Source organism: Anastrepha obliqua, chromosome 1 (genome assembly GCF_027943255.1).
Source record: "Anastrepha obliqua isolate idAnaObli1 chromosome 1, idAnaObli1_1.0, whole genome shotgun sequence".
Classification (NCBI taxonomy): domain Eukaryota; kingdom Metazoa; phylum Arthropoda; class Insecta; order Diptera; family Tephritidae; genus Anastrepha; species Anastrepha obliqua.
The window spans coordinates 59,506,378-59,523,850 of record NC_072892.1 but is presented as its reverse complement, the minus strand read 5'-3'; the positions used below and the strand labels follow the sequence as shown (position 1 = coordinate 59,523,850).

General features: G+C 36.5%; 1 protein-coding gene across 1 annotated transcript in view; it reads right to left on the bottom strand.

Moving 5' to 3' along the window:
- The window catches only part of LOC129253086 (relaxin receptor 2), a 60,240-nt gene extending 43,753 nt beyond the window's left edge, over positions 1 to 16,487 (bottom strand). Inside the window, exons 1-4 of the mRNA XM_054891331.1 lie at positions 16,400 to 16,487; positions 469 to 849; positions 168 to 271; positions 12 to 91 (exon numbers count right to left, since the gene is read on the bottom strand). Of these exons, the coding sequence (XP_054747306.1) occupies positions 12 to 91; positions 168 to 271; positions 469 to 849; positions 16,400 to 16,487 (653 nt within the window). The remainder of the gene's footprint in view (positions 1 to 11; positions 92 to 167; positions 272 to 468; positions 850 to 16,399) is intronic.
- Between the last annotated feature and the right edge of the window lie 986 nt (positions 16,488 to 17,473).

The following is a 17,473-nucleotide window of genomic DNA, read 5'->3' as shown; positions in this document are numbered from 1 at the left end:
CCGTTACTTACAGCTTCAGCAAGCGTTTCAGTTCAAAGAAGCAATTCTCGCGCAGCGTCAAATTACTGCGTCCAATCATTAAATACGTCACCTGCAAGAAATATTCAAATGCCATTGAGCGCTTAAACCAAATCTATGCGCGCCTACTGTGCTTAACTTTAGCATACCTCGGCACTTAAGCGTGGTATTCGCGTCAATTTCGCCTTCCTACCGCAATACAGTATTGTGCGCTGCCGACAGGTGCAGACACCTTTAGGATATGTTGTAATTTCTGTAATGAATGGACGAATGAATGCATAAAACTGAAATTCACACATATTTTGTCACATGGTGTTGGCGCAAAAATGACTTGGCATGAAGAATGTATCCGCTGAGACATAAATTGCGGCGCTATACACTTTAACGAGCACTTACCACAATTCGCAACTTCTTCGCTGGCACTGTTTGTATGCTTGTCCGCTACATTACCGCTTGCGCCACTACTTGCGGCGACTTGCGTTCGACGTCCACCATTTACGCTGTCAATAGGAGGATCTTCCTCCTCTGGCGTAACTCCCATGCTCGTCACATTTATCAACTCGTCCCTGTCCCTGTCTCTGCCTTTGTTGCGTCCATCAAGAAATGGCTCTCTATATTGCTGCTGCTGCTGTTGTAACTGTTGTTGTCGGCGTCGTTCAATTGCATTGCCGACAATTTTATCGGTCAGTGCCTTACTGCCATAAAGTAGGCCACACTCGACCGGGTGTTCGTCGCTGCCATCCTCGCAATCTGTGCGATTGTCGCAAATTTGGCGCTGTGGCACGCACAACGTGCTATCATCGCAAGCGAAGGTGCCCTGTGGACAGGGTCCTGTAACGAAAGAGTGAAGAGTGTGGGGTTAGTGCCAAAAAAGAACGGTGAGTATGGAAACTAAAGCTTGAGAATTTATGGTGGAAAGTGCAAATAAAATGAAAAGCATTAAGAGAAAAATGTCCGAATGGAATTGATGTTGTACCCAGCGAAGGCAGGCAAATTAAAAAGCTGCAATGGTGAAAATGTCAATGTTAATAACACTGCATTGCCAAAAACACTCAGTGACTAGAGAGCTGGTGGTAGTCGTTGAGCTGCGACGAGCGGCAGAGGCGGCAAATTAAGACAACCGCTAACTACCCGCAGTAGATCGTTAATTTAAAATAATTGAAATAAACTTTTGCAAGCTGTCTGCGTTTTATTTGTGATCCACGCGTTTTTATTGCTGGTGCAGAGGAGGAATTGAAAGTGTAACAATTGTTGAAGGAATCACTGTAGGAAATATCAATCAACAAATAGGTTGTTTATGAAATAAGCAAAAAAAAAGAAGAACTATAAGGACTTGTATGTGTGGTGCTCAGATTCTCTAGTATTTTTATTCTGTTCCAAGTAACATTTTTTTTAGAATTTTTTAACTTAAAGTATCGCGCCTAACCTAACTTAAACTTGTCTATACGAGGGTTACCATATATATTTCTCATCTAACAATAGGGAAAGGAACCTTAATTTCTTTTTTCCCACACTTGTATGCGGCCATAACTTTCCGAAACCATAATTTTTCATTTTACTCTTTTTTAAATAAGACATGGAGAATTACAACTTAGCTCAAGGAAAGCGGAGACATGCAGTTATCGTAGCTATGTGTGCAAATCACACCGATTTATGTGGAAATGACTAATTTTCTTAAATACGCTTACCCACTCATTCATAAGGTGCGCTGTGAATTGGAAGCATCAGGCGGCGATGCAAAACCTGTTGCAAAATGCAAAAAACGTGAGGAACGTGACGTGGTCCGATCTGCAGAATTTATTTAACAAGTGCAATCGAACATTGACAAAGGCCCTTCAAAGTCAATGAGGGCTCTTCCGAGTGAGCTTAATGTTTCGTAGGGACTTATCCGTCGAGTTGTCTATAAAGTATAAATGCTACGTTATTCACAGAATGCAGTTTATGTCGGAGCAAACAAGCTAAAGTGCCTGCGATGTTATGATTTTTTCCGAAAAAACAAAACATGAAAACAATATCTATTATTCAACACCAATTTGGATTTAGAGCAAAACATAGGACATATATGAAAGTCCTTTGAGAAAAAACAGTACTGCACTGCACTGTTCTTAGACACTGCGGTTACAATGTTTACAACGAGAACAAATCTCCGTAGAAAACACGAAATTCATGTCCAGGGAAATGAATGTATCTACCAGATCCATGTCAAGACTAATTAGAGATGATCACCACATGAAAGCCTTCCGTTGCTCAAGTGGTCAGTCTTTGACAAAGCGCATGAAGAAAGTTAAACTCGACAGATGCAAGCAGCTTCTTAGGTTGCACGCAGCCAACGGCCATGAAAATATTCTTTTCACAGATGCGAAAATTTTCACTGTTGAAGAATTTTTTAATAAGCAAAACGACAAAACCTATGTTAAATTTCTAAAGACGTCTCTTCATTGCTGCAAAAAAGGTGTTAAGACCGGGGCAAAAGACCAGAGGATGTCTTAGAAGGCGTGGTGAAGCAGTTGAGCGGTACTCTCTCCAATGGAGAGCGTTGGATCTTCCAGCGAGATTCCGCTCCAGCCTGTAAGCCAGCTAAAAACTCGGTTCATAGCCGCAGAAGATTGGCCGTCTGGCAGTCCAGATCTGTTGCTGTTGTTGAAGTGGTTGAGTAGTTCTACTGAAATAATCCTAATTGTGATGATGATGTTTTTTTTTTTGGGGGTTTTCCTAAGTCAGACCCATTGTGAGATCCAGGTGTAGCAGCAAATTCTTTATCTTTTTGTTTTTTTTTCTCTTTGGTTTTCCTAAGTCAGATCCATTGAGATCCAGGTGTATCAGCAAATTCTTTATCTCGATGTCTGAGATCTCATTAATTTGCTGTAAGAAACGCTTACCGAAAGAGCGAAGTCATGCCTTAGCTAGCCCTGGACATCCACATAAGTAATGGAAAAGCTTTCCTTCACCCCTTCCGCTTGACAGCTTCTGCAGATGTGATTGAAAGGGAGGTTGAGTCTGGCTGCATGATCTACTGAGCCCAGATTTAAATCCATTGGACTACACTTTGTGATCAGAATTGAAGAATATAGTCTGACGAAGGTCTCACAGAAATTTGGAGAGTCTCAAACAATATTTCGTTCGAGCAGCGACGTCAATATTCATGGAAACCGCGCGTGCTACAGTAGCTGAATGGCCTAATCGTTTGATGGCTTGTGTAAAAGGAAATAGTGACCATTTCGCATGAAAATTAAATTAAATTTAATTTTGATATTTACATGATACATTTAAAAATAACTTCATTAAAAAAAAATATTTTAATTTCATATCTATAACGGACTTAATTTATATGGCAGGGCTGCACAAATTATTTCTCATCAAAGCGCAAAAAAGATGGAGATCCATTTCTTTATGTGCTATTTCGAAAACCCTTTGGCTCCAGTACGATATACGAAGGGCTCAGAAAGTCCTTTGGACTCCTCGCCATTCAATTTCCAAACTCGTAGCTGTGTTTACTGGTTACTGGACGATCCGCGCACAAGCGGAAAAGCTAAGGTTAATATTTAACCCCCATTGCACAAGCTGTGGGGACCTTTCAGAGAAGCAGACTGTTGAGCACTTTCTCTGTAAATATCCGGGTTTGGCAGCTAGGCGATTAAGATTACTGGGTGCTCCTTTCTTCGACAGCCTAGAGTAGTGCGCCAACCTAAATCTCACCAATATTCTCCATTATATCAATAGCTCTGGCTGGCTGTACATATCTGCCTGCTGAAGGTCTCGTAATGGCTTCTTTTGTACTGGAGGAGTACTAGATTGGCACTTCAACTATTTCGCCTACCTACCTTCCTATGGCAGGGCTAAGTACATATTACTTCAGCGTCGTTAAGCTTCTAAGTATCTATTTCTGATTCCTTGTCTCATAAGGTGTAAATTTTCACCGCGTTTCCATAGGCTATTGCATATAGTTTTAGCAATCCGCACCTTGCTTTAAATATTGTTGAGATGTCGGCTAGCCACGTATCTGCTCTAAAGCGTGATTCTCCTTTTGAGTAATTTAAGTGTTTGATTGTGATTTTTATTTTGCCTTTTTATATTTTGTAATTCCATTTTTCATAAAAGCTGGATACAGCGATGCCACTCCGTAGCAGTTATAATTTCCTCGAACTATTGTGGAACAATATTTTGCAGAGCTTCCGGAAAATCATTACCGATATGGTATTGAATTGTTGGGAATCATTGGCATAAGTGTATTGTAGTTAGAGGAGAATTAAAAACTAATTTCTTTAAAAAACTCGCATTCTTTTAAATTTGTTTTCGTACTTTTCAACCAACCTGTATCAACCAACAAATTTCATCCTTGCCAACCCAATAGTTAGTACTCCAATTTAATTTCCTCCTTATATCTTAATATCCAATCTAAACTTCACAGACTAGATGAATTTTCAACCACAAAGGTTAAACAAATAACTACAAGAACGCCACGTATTGCCATGCCGCCGCTAATATGTTGAATGCATATGGTTTGACTTCACTACTATGAAATCAGTGTGAACAGTGTGAAGCACATTAAGTCGACACATAAAAATTTACAATCGATTTTCCTGCCTATTTGTCTTAAGCCAAGGCAATATTTAGATGCCTGCAAAGATTCTAATTTGTACCCACATGAGCCTATGCGAGTATGTCTACTCGATTCTGCAATATCAAAGACTTTGCCAATTTGGCGGTGTAGAAGGATAAGCCTACAGTGTGGTCGTAAGTGCGCATATGTGTTGTACGGCGCAGACGGCTCGTTAAGGAGTATACGCGCAATCGGTTTTATTGTATTGACACTCGCATTTAAGGCAATTATTCGTATCAAAAGCATATTGGCGCTTCTGGTTAAATTGCATGGCTTCGCTTGTGCCTTTATCGGCAAATATCATGAGTGGATAATAGAGAAACATACGCTTATATGTTTATATCACAATTTATATTGTGCCTCTACTTTACTTGCTTCTACATACAAAAGGTACGTCAGCGCTCTTCCTCTGCAGTCATGAAATTAGCCAAACTATAAAGATTCACTGATTGTTATAGTCGCGCATTTACATATTTTTTGGAATTGATTTTTTCCACAGAATTAATATTTATGTACCGAAATAATAGTAGTATAATACAATTACAGTAACAACAACAACCATAATCATAATCACCAATTGGCGTTATGAATTGCCTCAAATACGTAAAGTTTTCCAAATATTGGCCGTTGCGATGTGTGTTTCATCGGAACGTAACAAATTTAATTAAGCGACGAAAAATGTGTAGCATAAACCGAGCTGAAGCCGCGAGTGATTAAATTCCGTATACATATAGTATGTATTATATTTGCCCTTGATATATTTATATAAACGGCAAAATATATAAAGGCAAAATATATAAAGGCTAAGAATTTGACTATCAATTCTTCGTTTTGAATTCTACATCCTTAAAATTCTTAGCTACAATTACTCTCGCGTTATGCGTATACCCCGCACGATAAAAATTATAAGACCACGATGATTATGATGATATCTTCTTCTTCTTCTTCTTAATTGGCGCGCTAACCGCTTACGCGATTTCGGCCGAGTTTATCAAAGCGCGCCAGTCGTTTTTTCTCGTGCTAACCCATGCCATTTGGACACACCAAGTGAAGCTAAGTCCTTCTCCATGTGATCTTTCCAACGCAAAGGAGGCCTTTCTTTTCCTCTGCTACCACCAACTGGTACCGCATCGAATACTTTCAGAGCTGGAGCGCTTGTATCCATTCGGACGACTTGACCCAGCCAACGTAGCCGCTGGATCTTTATTCGCTGCATTCGTCGTCGTAAAGCTCATATAGCTCATTGTTCCATCGTCTGCGATATTCGCCGTTACCAACGTGCAAAAGTCCAAAAATCTTCCGCAGAATCTTTTTCTCAAACATTCCAAGTGACGCTTCATCGGATGTTGTCATCGTCCACGCTTCTGTGCCATGCGTTAGGACGGACATGATGAGAGCCTTGTAGAGTGTTAGTTTTGTTCGTCGATATGATATCTAATATAATAAAGCATAAATGGAAAAATGTCGCGCAAATTCTTGTTCTGTACAAAACGAAAGAATTATAAGACCAAAAACGTTTGGTTTTAATTTTAAAGTTTAAAATGTAAGTTATTACGTTAAAATTATTATATTAAAAGTACTTTGATCGCTTCATCTCGTTCTCATATTTATGTGGTTGTTTCGGTTTAGAAACAAACAATATGCCGCACGGAAAAGCGTTGTCTGAATTTGAGCAGGGAAAATTTTTAGCATAGCAAAATTAAAAAGAAGTAAAACTGTGGATTCGCATTACTTCAATTTGGAGATTTTTTTTGTATTTTTTTTTTTGTAGATAAAGTACGGATGTAACTCATGTGCTGAAAAGTCCTGGGCCTAACAAAGAAAACAGTTTGTTTTTATTCAAAATTAGCTTTATTCCTCAAAATAATTTCCATCAAGAGCACGGCAATCCTTCCAGCGCCGCTCTAACATTTCAATACCACTTTTGTAGAACGATTTATCTTTTTCCTCAAAATAGGCCTAAATTTCAGCGATAATCTCTACATTTCTTACTGGAGAGCAATTTTTTAGGACTGCGAACATAGTCTCTTTCTCACAGTCAAATACTCACGCAATATAAAGTCAACCTTTGATATCTTTACGATGTCACCTAACTGACGCAACGTCACTTTTCGATAATTGAAAATTATTTTGTGGATGATGCTTTCTGGTGTTACCGCCTCATTTGGACGTCCACTGCGTTCTGCATCATCGTGTCTCTACGGCCACGTTTGAAGTCAGCAAATCATCGTTTTATTGTTGTTTCTGATAGAACAGAGCCCCAATAACACTTTTCAAGCTTGCTTGCTTGCTATTTTTCCGCATCAAGAAGCAATGTCAAATTAAAGTACGAAATTTTGTTTAATCTATTGTTTTGAAAATAACAAAAGTAGCGTCACCTTTAGCACAATAACTCACGAACTAATGGATAGAATATCATGAAATTTCAGCAGCTGTCTTTTTAAGGTTACTTGTAGTAACTGTCAGTTAAAAAGAGGTGAATGCCATCTATGGGTTAGGCCCGAGCCCGAATAAAAGAAATGAATTGTGATCGATATTCCGCAAAGTATCGAGCAAACAATTTAAAGCTTATGCTCGTTGTTAAGGTGACATTTCTCACTAAAAAAATCTTTTGTTGTTTTTTGTTTGTTCTATTCAGTTGTGAGTTACAGGGTGTTAACAATGAATGGTGCCGATACTGTAACAACTAATTACGTACAATTTTGGTTTCGTCGATCCCGTTAAGGTATTTTTGATATTAAAGATGCACCTCGCACAGGCCGGCCCATTGTGGAAAATGTCGATAAAATCACAAAATCACAACTTCGTCTGACTGGCATGTTAGTCGTCGTAGCAGCGTCTAGGAGCTAAAGATTGACCATAAAACAGTTTTAAACCATTTGCGCAAAATAAAAAATAAAAATAATAAATTTCTCTTTCTCCAAACTAATATACATATATATTTCTCGTGGTTCCTAGGACTCCTAGGTTCCTTTTACTTCTTTCTTACAACATTTTTATCTGCTTGAATAAATTTTCACTTTTATAATTACTTTTTAATATGCTTTCATCTAATACTTTCTAATCCACGGCACTTATCCTGTTAGGAGATGCTATTCTAACATTGCAAAAGTGACAGATATTTGCTCGATTTAAGCATTTCTGTCGCTTTAGTCAAGTTGTCGTAGGCATCGTTGAACGATTTAATCTTAAGCACAGCGAACAACATTTTTGCTTGAAGCCAGCAGTGCGGCAAAATATTTCATACAAATGTTTATATGTCGAAATGAACAAATAAATGTATTATTATAAGAAGCGAAAAAATTGCGAAAGAATAGCAAAGAAGCAATTAATACTTGTAACTTTATTAAGTGGATATGGCAGCCAACACCACAAAACTACGCATGCATTAACAATTATCAATTTATTTGCACGAATAAGTACGTATGTGTGTGCAGCTCGTACCTATAAGCCAAGTAGACAAGTAGTCAAGAAGACAACGAAACTGAGCGCCTAGAAATAGACACGAAAATATTCACACGAATTTGCCATTGAAGAAATTAAGAGAGAATAGAAGTAAATTGAGTATGAGCGACAGAGGGCCGTGAACAAATCGAAAAGGGCAATAACGGCAAACGTGCGCCAGAATGCGAATAGCGTATTGCCATAAATAGGTTAATTTGAACGTACAGCCCGTGGGAGTGCAATACGTACAAATGGCAATTTTTTCACACCGCACAAACGGTGAACTGTGAGAAGACTCAAACAAAAAGAACATTCAATAAATAAAAATATACCTACATACATACAATAGGCAGAAGAAAGTACAAGCAAATGACAAATGGACAAGTTCAGTTTTTGGTTGGTACTGTGTGTCAAAGGCCAATAGGTCGCACTCATATCACTATAAATGGGTTATAAATATCACAATAGCTAAGTAGACAGTTGACAATGATCAGTGGTCAATGGTTAATGGGCGCAATTGATATGCAATGGCAAACAGCCTGTTTGTCAGTTGGACAGTTGGACAACTAGGCAAACGAGATTAAATTTTCTCCGCCACAAAATGTTACACATACACTGCGTTAAATACCTATAGCACAGGAACTTAGTCACTACTTTTGACAATTTATTTACTTCTTATTTTATTTTAATAATTCTTTTATGACAATATATAGTTAAAACGCACTTTTTTAGTTTAAAAAAATTATTTTGGAATAGTGCTTCAACTTTATTAGAGCCCTATAATGTCAACAAAAAGAAAACCAAAGAAAGGAAAACAATCAGTGGAAAAAACTGAAGTTTTAGACAAACTAAAATCTGAAAAATTGTATAACAAATGTCGTATCAGCGGTCGCCGTAATATACAAGTCCACATTAAATTCATGCCAGAAAGTCATATGGCCCGAAGTAATAGTCGAAAAAACGTGACTTCAACTGAAAATGTTTATGCGAATATCACAGATATAGTTCATTCTATTGGTAGCCAAGGATTTGGTGATTTGGATATTTCAGATTGTGAAGAGTTATTTGAGAATGAGGAAAATTCAGATGCGGATCTCGTGGAACTAGTACCACAAAATGTTCTCGAAGATAATGTGAACGCAGTTCTGATAGTGACAATTATGAAGCTGAAAAATTTGCTGGAAAAGTAATTACTGAAAGGCTTCCAAAAGTAAATCCAGTTTTAATAACCAAGCTAAACGGCGTAGAACTGACTCTTAAAGACCACTCAAAGTACCTTGAAGTAATTTTGGATAACAAAATATCATGGAAGCACAAAATATTGGAGAGGAAGAAAAAGGCCAGTAACGCACTATATGCACGTAAAAGAATGCTGGGGGTTACATGGGATCTATCTCCTTCAATAATGTATTGGTGCTATCCAGCTACAGTAAAGACAATATTACTCTATAGTGCTCTAGTGTGGTGGACTGCATTGAAAAAAATGACACAAAACACTTATGGAAAGTATTCAACGTCTTGGTGCACTTTGCACGACAGGGCCAATTAAAACTACTCCTACGGCAGCACTTGAAAGAATACTCAACCTACCACCGATTGACATTGCGGTAGAAGGTCTAGCAGCTGGATCTGCCGCATGACTTAACGCAACGGGTGAATTTACCTGTAAGATATTCGGACATAGCTCAATAGGTATGAGTTATCGGACCAATACGAACTATATGACTCCGAAATACAATTGGGTGAAGAGATTCCGAACAACAATAGAAGAAAAGAGGTGGAAAAGAGGTATGAAACCTAGCTCCAATACGCTTAACATATTTATCTACAGCTCGAAAATGCTGGACGGAGTAGGTGCAGGGATTTATTGCGCAGAGCTGCAGTATTTTTCAAGCAGAAGTATTTGCGGTAGGAAAGGTTACAGAAATAGCACAAGCAAGGACATCGAGCAACTCCAACACAAATATATATGTTGACAGTCAAGCGGTAATAAAGGCAATAAACTCATATGAAATTTCAAATGTTCTTAGCACCAGGAAAGCCATAGAGAGACTAGCCGCAGACAGACGGTTACATATCTATTCGGTGCCCGGACATTGCAGGAAACGAAATTCTAGATGAGATTGCCAAAAGTGTTGTTTACGTACAATTAAAACAAAAAAACGACATACTGAAACCTTTAAATACGGTATACAATGACATCGCTGTGGGCATGAAAACACGGATAGGCAGGAGGTGGCATAATCTAGCCACTTGCAAAACCGCGAAAATCATGTGTACACAGAATGCAGATAAATACGTCAGATTCGTACTTACCCTGTCTAGAAAGTAAAGCAGAACTATCGTAGGTACATATACTGACGGGCCACAATTTGTTAGCGGCACATGCATACAAGATGGGAATTGTAAACAATGATAGCTGCAGATTTTGCAATGAACTAGAAGAGAAGGAAACTCTTGAACACCTTCTATGTTCTTGCCCTGCATTAGCTAGAACCCGAATAAAATGTTTAGAAACTCTACAATATGAGAGGTTACAATGTCTCGCGGGGTTAGAGCTTGAGAACTTACTTAGATTCGCAAAAGTCGCAGGCTTATTACAAGAAGCCTAATACAAGGAAACGTAAGAGTCAAGTTCCATCTTGTACTACTAACGGCCAATAGGTCTATGTGATAGCTTTCAGCCACCCAGGCCAGCCTAACCTAACCTTAATAACCAAGTGAAAATATAGCCAATATCTCAATTAATGAAGCTGCACCTAAGCTAACGTTCATGAATTTTCTGTTAGTGAGCCGGATAATGATGTTACACCAGCACCACTAAATAAAAGAAGAATTCTAGCCTTGTAAAGCTCAGAAGAAGAGTAAAGGCTGATTCTGATTCTACAGAATATTGTTAATTTATTTACGTTTTTCATTATTCTTATTAGAAAGGAATATTGTGAATTAATGTTTACTTTTAAATTTTAAACGTTTCCCCGGAAAAATAATAGAAAGAAAAAGTTTTGCCACAAAAAATCAGTGTTTTAAAAAAATGCTTACTTATGGAGAATTAATTTATTATTTCGTAGAATCTTCTGCTCGTTTTATGACTTTTTCACATCTTCGATGCAATCTGCAACGGCCATTCCAAAAGATTATATTTTTTAAACAACTCCTTCGCTAATTTTGATGAACGCTTGGGATTCTTATCCCGCATTAACTTTCAATTTTTGAGCATTTGTGCTCTTGCATAGGAAAGTAAAACCATATCAAATATTCTCACATAGTCTACTATACACATTTTATCTTTTATCCAAAATATTGAACATACTCCTTCCTCCGAAGAGCATCCCCACACCATCATTGATCCGCCACGGTGCTTTACTGTTATGTTGTGTACAACATATCTGGGATCAAATGCTGTACTTGTTAGTTGTCGAACTTATTGTCTTCTGTCAGATCGAAACCTATTTATTTTTTTTTAATCCGTTCATAGTATATTTTTCCAGTTTTGACGAAAAAGGTATTTTCTTGCGAATTAAAGAAGTTTTTTGTTCGAAACCTTTTGTTCTGTACTCATCTGGGTGTTCCTGCTATTAATCCAGCTTCTTTCAACCTGTAACAAATTGTTCGACTCATAAAATGCAAATCTGGCTTAGCTTTAAGCTCTTTTGGAACTAAATGATACAGTCGTTTCGAGAAATTAAAGTTCACTATTCGTTATAGGGAGAATATGCACAAGACCGTACCGAAAAAAAAAATCGAAAATCAACGCCTATTTTTAAGTAATTAACACACTTTTATTAGGACGGGGTGTATGTATGTATGTATGTATGTATGTATGTATGTATGTAACGGAATCTTTGAGCTTAATTTTCACTGGCTTCTAAACATCTGATCGACTTGAAATTTTGCACACCTATCAAGGACCGATGATAATGCAATAATTTGATAAAAATTTTCCATTATCCTTATTGGGATTGCCAGGATTAATATTTTCTTTTTTTACCTGTGGGCAAAAAGTAAGGTGAATTTGGTTGTAAAATGAAAAATCGTCATTTATTCTTGTAAATCAATTTCATCCCCTTCAAAATAATGCCCTCTCGATGAAATACACTTATGCCAACGAGTTTTCCAATCCCCGAAACATGCCAAATAGTCCATTTCCGGTAGTGGTCTCTTGAGTTTTGGGAATAGCCAGAAGTCACACGGAGCCAAATCAGGCGAATACGGTGGTTGCGGAACGATATGCGTGGAATTTTTGGCGAAATAGTCACGAAGAACGAGTGCAGTGTGAGACATGTGAGATAAATTTTCCATTATCCTTATTAGGATTGCCAGGATTAATATTTTATTTTTTTAACACACTTTTATTAGCTCGGGTTGTATGTATGAATGACTGTAACGGAATCTTTGAGCTTAATTTTCACTGGCTTCTAAAAATCTGATCGACTCGGAACACACAACATAGATGACTAGATGGGAAATTCTTTTTCTCGTGAGAGCGCTGAAATATGTGCATTTTTTATAACATTTGCCAATATTGCCATACCGGTAGAAACATGAATTGGGTATTTTTTTAAACAAAAATTGGGAATTTTTAGTTTCCACACCACCATTGAGGTTAGTATTTAGTGTGCGGTTGTGTAATAGTAATATATATTACTCGTAAACACCTACATATACTAAAAATAAAAAATAGTTAAAAAAAACTAAAAAACACGCTAATCGAACTAAAAAGTAGAAAATAAAATATAGCTTAAAAAAACTAAAAAACACGCTTTTATTGCTAATCGAACTAAAAAGTAGAAAATAAATTTTAATGACAAAGGGACCTATAATGAAGTAATAGCAAATCGAAGGATCAGTCATAGTCAACTACGTCAGAACAGAATTATAACAAAAATTAAGATACAAATAGAGTAATTCAAATTAGAGTTAAAAGCGTGGGATGCATTTTGCTTCACTTTGTAATATTTACTATATCAAGCATCCCACGCTTTTAACTCTAATTTGAATTACTCTATTTGTATCTTAATTTTTGTTATAATTCTGTTCTGACGTAGTTGACTATGACTGATCCTTCGATTTGCTATTACTTCATTATAGGTCCCTTTGTCATTAAAATTTATTTTCTACTTTTTAGTTCGATTAGCAATAAAAGCGTGTTTTTTAGTTTTTTTAAGCTATATTTTATTTGAAACTTGCACTTTATTTTACCAAAATTTAATGGGCTATAAAACTGCATACTCGAAATTTTTCCTAACTAACAGTTTTGAAATTTTGATGGAATTTTGTTTATTATTTTTAACTTGAAACTTGGAATTATATTTTTTTGTAGGCAAATGAACTATAATTTCATAAAAATTCTTGAAATTAACTAAGAAACAAATAAATTGTCAAAAGTTGTCAGTGCTAAAATTATTAAACGCAGTGTAGACATTAAAAATTATAATAAACAGGCATAAACAGGCGGCAGCAGCAATGAAATTGCAAAAATTACGCGAGAATGTTGTAATAAAAATTTTCCATTTAACATATGAAATATTTTTCATAGCATATTTCGATTTCTTAAAGTGCCAATAAAGCGTTTGAAAAAATACTAACAACTTTTATTACAATTAATAAATAACTACCCTCAGCTTATTGAAATGGCGAGCATAGATGCTTATCGAGAAACAAAAAAAAATCAACGGTACATAAAAAACTGTGGAAAATACTAGTGAAATAAATTTTATTTATGGACTAATATTCCACAAATAGAAGGAGGAGCTCGGCCGAACACATAACAGAAGTATACACGCCAATTATTATTAATATTATTTTTTAATATTGCGCCTTTATAGGATATTTATGCGTATTGGTAAATTTATTGAGCTTTCACTATAAGTGAAAGCAATCGAGTAACAGAGGTTAACGGATGCATTTATCATATCAGAAGGTGAGAAAATTTCATAAATATGAAAGCACTGCATTAGATTGACTGAGTATTGTCTAAGAATGTATGGGCGCCTATGTGAGTGAAAGGCTATAAATTGTACATCAAATGACATAAAACAACACTAGGAAAAGAAAGTTTTGTGCTTAGTAAAATAAAGCGGCCTCCGTAGCGGAATGGGTCTTGTATTCAATTTTAGCTTTACCTGCGTCAAGGCACAAAAGTATCAAAATTGTTAAGTTTTAATGTACTGTTCAGAAAATATAATCATATATTTGATAAAAAATACAACAAATTTTTCTAGAACTAGTGTTATTTTTCCTCTCTGAAATAATGCTTATTTTTGAGTTGTTATTTTTCCTATTTATCATAAATAACTATTATTTCTTGAGTTAGAGTTTTTTCATCAAAAATAATGATTATTTTTATTTTTAAGTTAAATTTTTTTGATCGAAAATAAAACTCACGTTCGAAACTCTCACACTTGAGAGTTATTTTTCTCCTCAGAAATAAAAATTAGTTCTTGAGCTTTGTATTTTTCGGTAGATCGAGAAACTCAACTCACCTTATACAAGGCGAATGGAGTGCTACTTATAGTATATGGGTGGCAAAAAAACAAACAGAAGGAGGAAAACATACGTGTTTGTGAAAATTCAGTGAATATCTTGGTAATATTGGGATTTCTGATATTTAAACTAAACAAAGTAATCTAAGCGAAGTGTCGCGTGTTAAATTGAGAAAGCACAAATGAATATAAAGCCTCCAAATGCAGTTTTTTGCGTTTTTATACGGATGATGCCGTGGCAAGAATGTGCGTGCGTGTGTGTGTATCATTTCTTCTGTTTTCCATTGTTTTTGCCTACTCTTTCTATTCACAAGCAACCAATTCATCTTCTTTTTGTTCGTTTATTCATGGGCTCTGAGGACAGAGCGAATTCGGAAGGCGCAACCTGGCATTCTATCACTCTTGCTACACACACTTATATGTACAGTCCACTACTAGAGGTCACCTGGCAAGTTACTGCTGCAGAGAAATTAGACTCTAGATGTAGGTTTTTTAGAGTTTGTTGGAGTAGCGTCACTTTCGGGAATCGCTCGGGTTTCATTTCGTCTTCATTATCGAATTCCACTTCAAATTTACTTTGTCCTCCACTTACTTTACCACCTGGCTACAACTCTCCGGTTGCCATCTAGTAGTGTACAATAGCAAATAAGACTCATTTTCATGGCCGTAATTTAACGCAAAAGAAGTTAAGAATTAAGATTTAAGAGCTAACAATTCGTAGGTGAAAAATCATGTGGAAATCATGGATGATTTCACACAGACAAGACCAACTGAAGTATTATTCGAGTCTTTTGTGGTAGATAATTTTTTATATTTTGCTGTTTTAGCAAAAACAAATATATTTTTTGGTTACCCGATTCGTCAGCATGCAACAAATGATTGGCCATGTCAAAAGCAGGGATAATAATGGTGGAGAATAGTTTGCACGTCGCCTCTGAGTGACAATTTACACGGTGGTATACCAGCATGCGACCGAAGTAGCCGAAGGGATTGATATGTGACTACTATTCGATAGTACTCGGGTTCGAATCTTCGGGCATGAAACATAAAATAATAGAAAACGTTTTTTCTAATAGCGGTCGCCCCTCGGCAGGCAATGGGTTTGCCATGAAAACAGCTGTCCATAAAAAACCATCTGCCGTTCGGAAGAGGCATAAACAGTAGGTTGCTCCATTTGTGAAACAACGTCAAGGCGCATACCATAAATTAAAGGAGCAGCTCGGCCACTCACGGAATAAAGGGTGTAAGCGCTACTAATATATATTTAATATATACATTATAAAATTTCAAGAAAAATTGTACAAGAAGAAAATGCATATATATATGTAAATAGTAAACTTAAAATAGCAGTTAATATTTAAATTAACCCTGCATGAACCAAAGTAAAGAGTGGTGCAGCGAGGGACACAGTAGGTTGTAGCTTGGCTTGCTAAAATCCTTCGGTAGATATCCGTGCAAGCTTCTCGTCCAACTTTTTTACAATTTAAGTTTATCCTACAACAATTTTAAGGCCATCTCCTAGTGCTGATCGTTATTCAATCTTCATTCCCCTTTTCATCACTTAATGTCTCAACCAATTGCACAAACACCACTCGGAAAGGTGGTCGCGTTAAATAACTTGAGGTTGCAAAATTAAAGTTTTTTGTGAACCCTCACTAATTTGATATTCTTAATTAATAAAGGGGCGTATTAAATAAAAATAATTAAGAAATGTGACACACTTTTATTATCTTAATTTAGCAGACCATTAAAACAAGTCTCGTTTAAAAATTATTATTATGGTGGAGTTTCAAATTATTTGTATAGTAAATTTTGAGCTCATAAATAACGAGTAACGGAGTTAGATACTTACCTAAACTTAAATAGAAAATTATTGCCGAGAGTGTAATGACCAAAAGCAGCAGGCAGCCACCGATAGCGATGCTGCGTCCATAAACCATTCTTCAAAAATTAAACAAGATTGATATATGTATGTTTGTTTTTGCTATGGTGCTTGGTGAAGATTTGCGTTGCAAGTAGCGTCGTTTATCAGTTCATTTGATGGTGAATTAAAATCCTTCTTTTTTCGCTTTAAGCCTTTGAAGGGCTTGTGTAGATACATACATACATACGTATGTGCGGCACATAAATTAAACTTTCACTTTCAGTTCTCTTTCATGCGCTTGCATTTTGTCATTAAAAGTGCGCAATTATGTGAGTACTCGTAAAATAAATAACCTAGCGGGCGAAGCTTGGCAGCGGAAGAGTAGTAACAGACTTTGACTCACAGCCAAACGGTTAAAGCGTTTTTCAGTCACGTGACAACAATTACCAAACAAAGCATTTCCGCGCCGTTTAACGATTAATCACGCTCTTTGTCGTTGGTACCGCCAATATTCCGCCACTACGAAAAGCAGCTGCTACAGCAACGGCAGCAACTGTCATCAGCAACATTAACATTAACATTAGCGACATGATTATACAGGATATTAGTATTTTGCTTTTGTCCTCTTTTTAATTTTTGCTTTCACTCTCCTCTTTGCCACCCTTGACCACTTCAAACACCAATCACTTTGGGTACATCAATGTAAATATTAATTTATACTGGCTATCAACATGGAAATACCAACATCATCACCAATAATCCATCACTATCAGCATACTCATAAACATCATCAAAATCTATGAAATCTCCATTATAGACAAAGTGACGGACGTTTGGTTAAACGCTTGTCTGACAGTCTTTGTTTTTTTTTTTTTGTTTTTTTTTTATCACTCTTTTACCCGTTTATAGCTTTCGGCGCTTTGTCGTTTTTAGTATATTTTATAAGAGTCACGGCGTTTGTCGTCCACTTGTCCACAGTAGAATACTTTGTTTATACTAATACTTAGTTATGTATACATATGTATGTTTGGCATATGGGTATGCCTTTTTATTTCAGCTTAG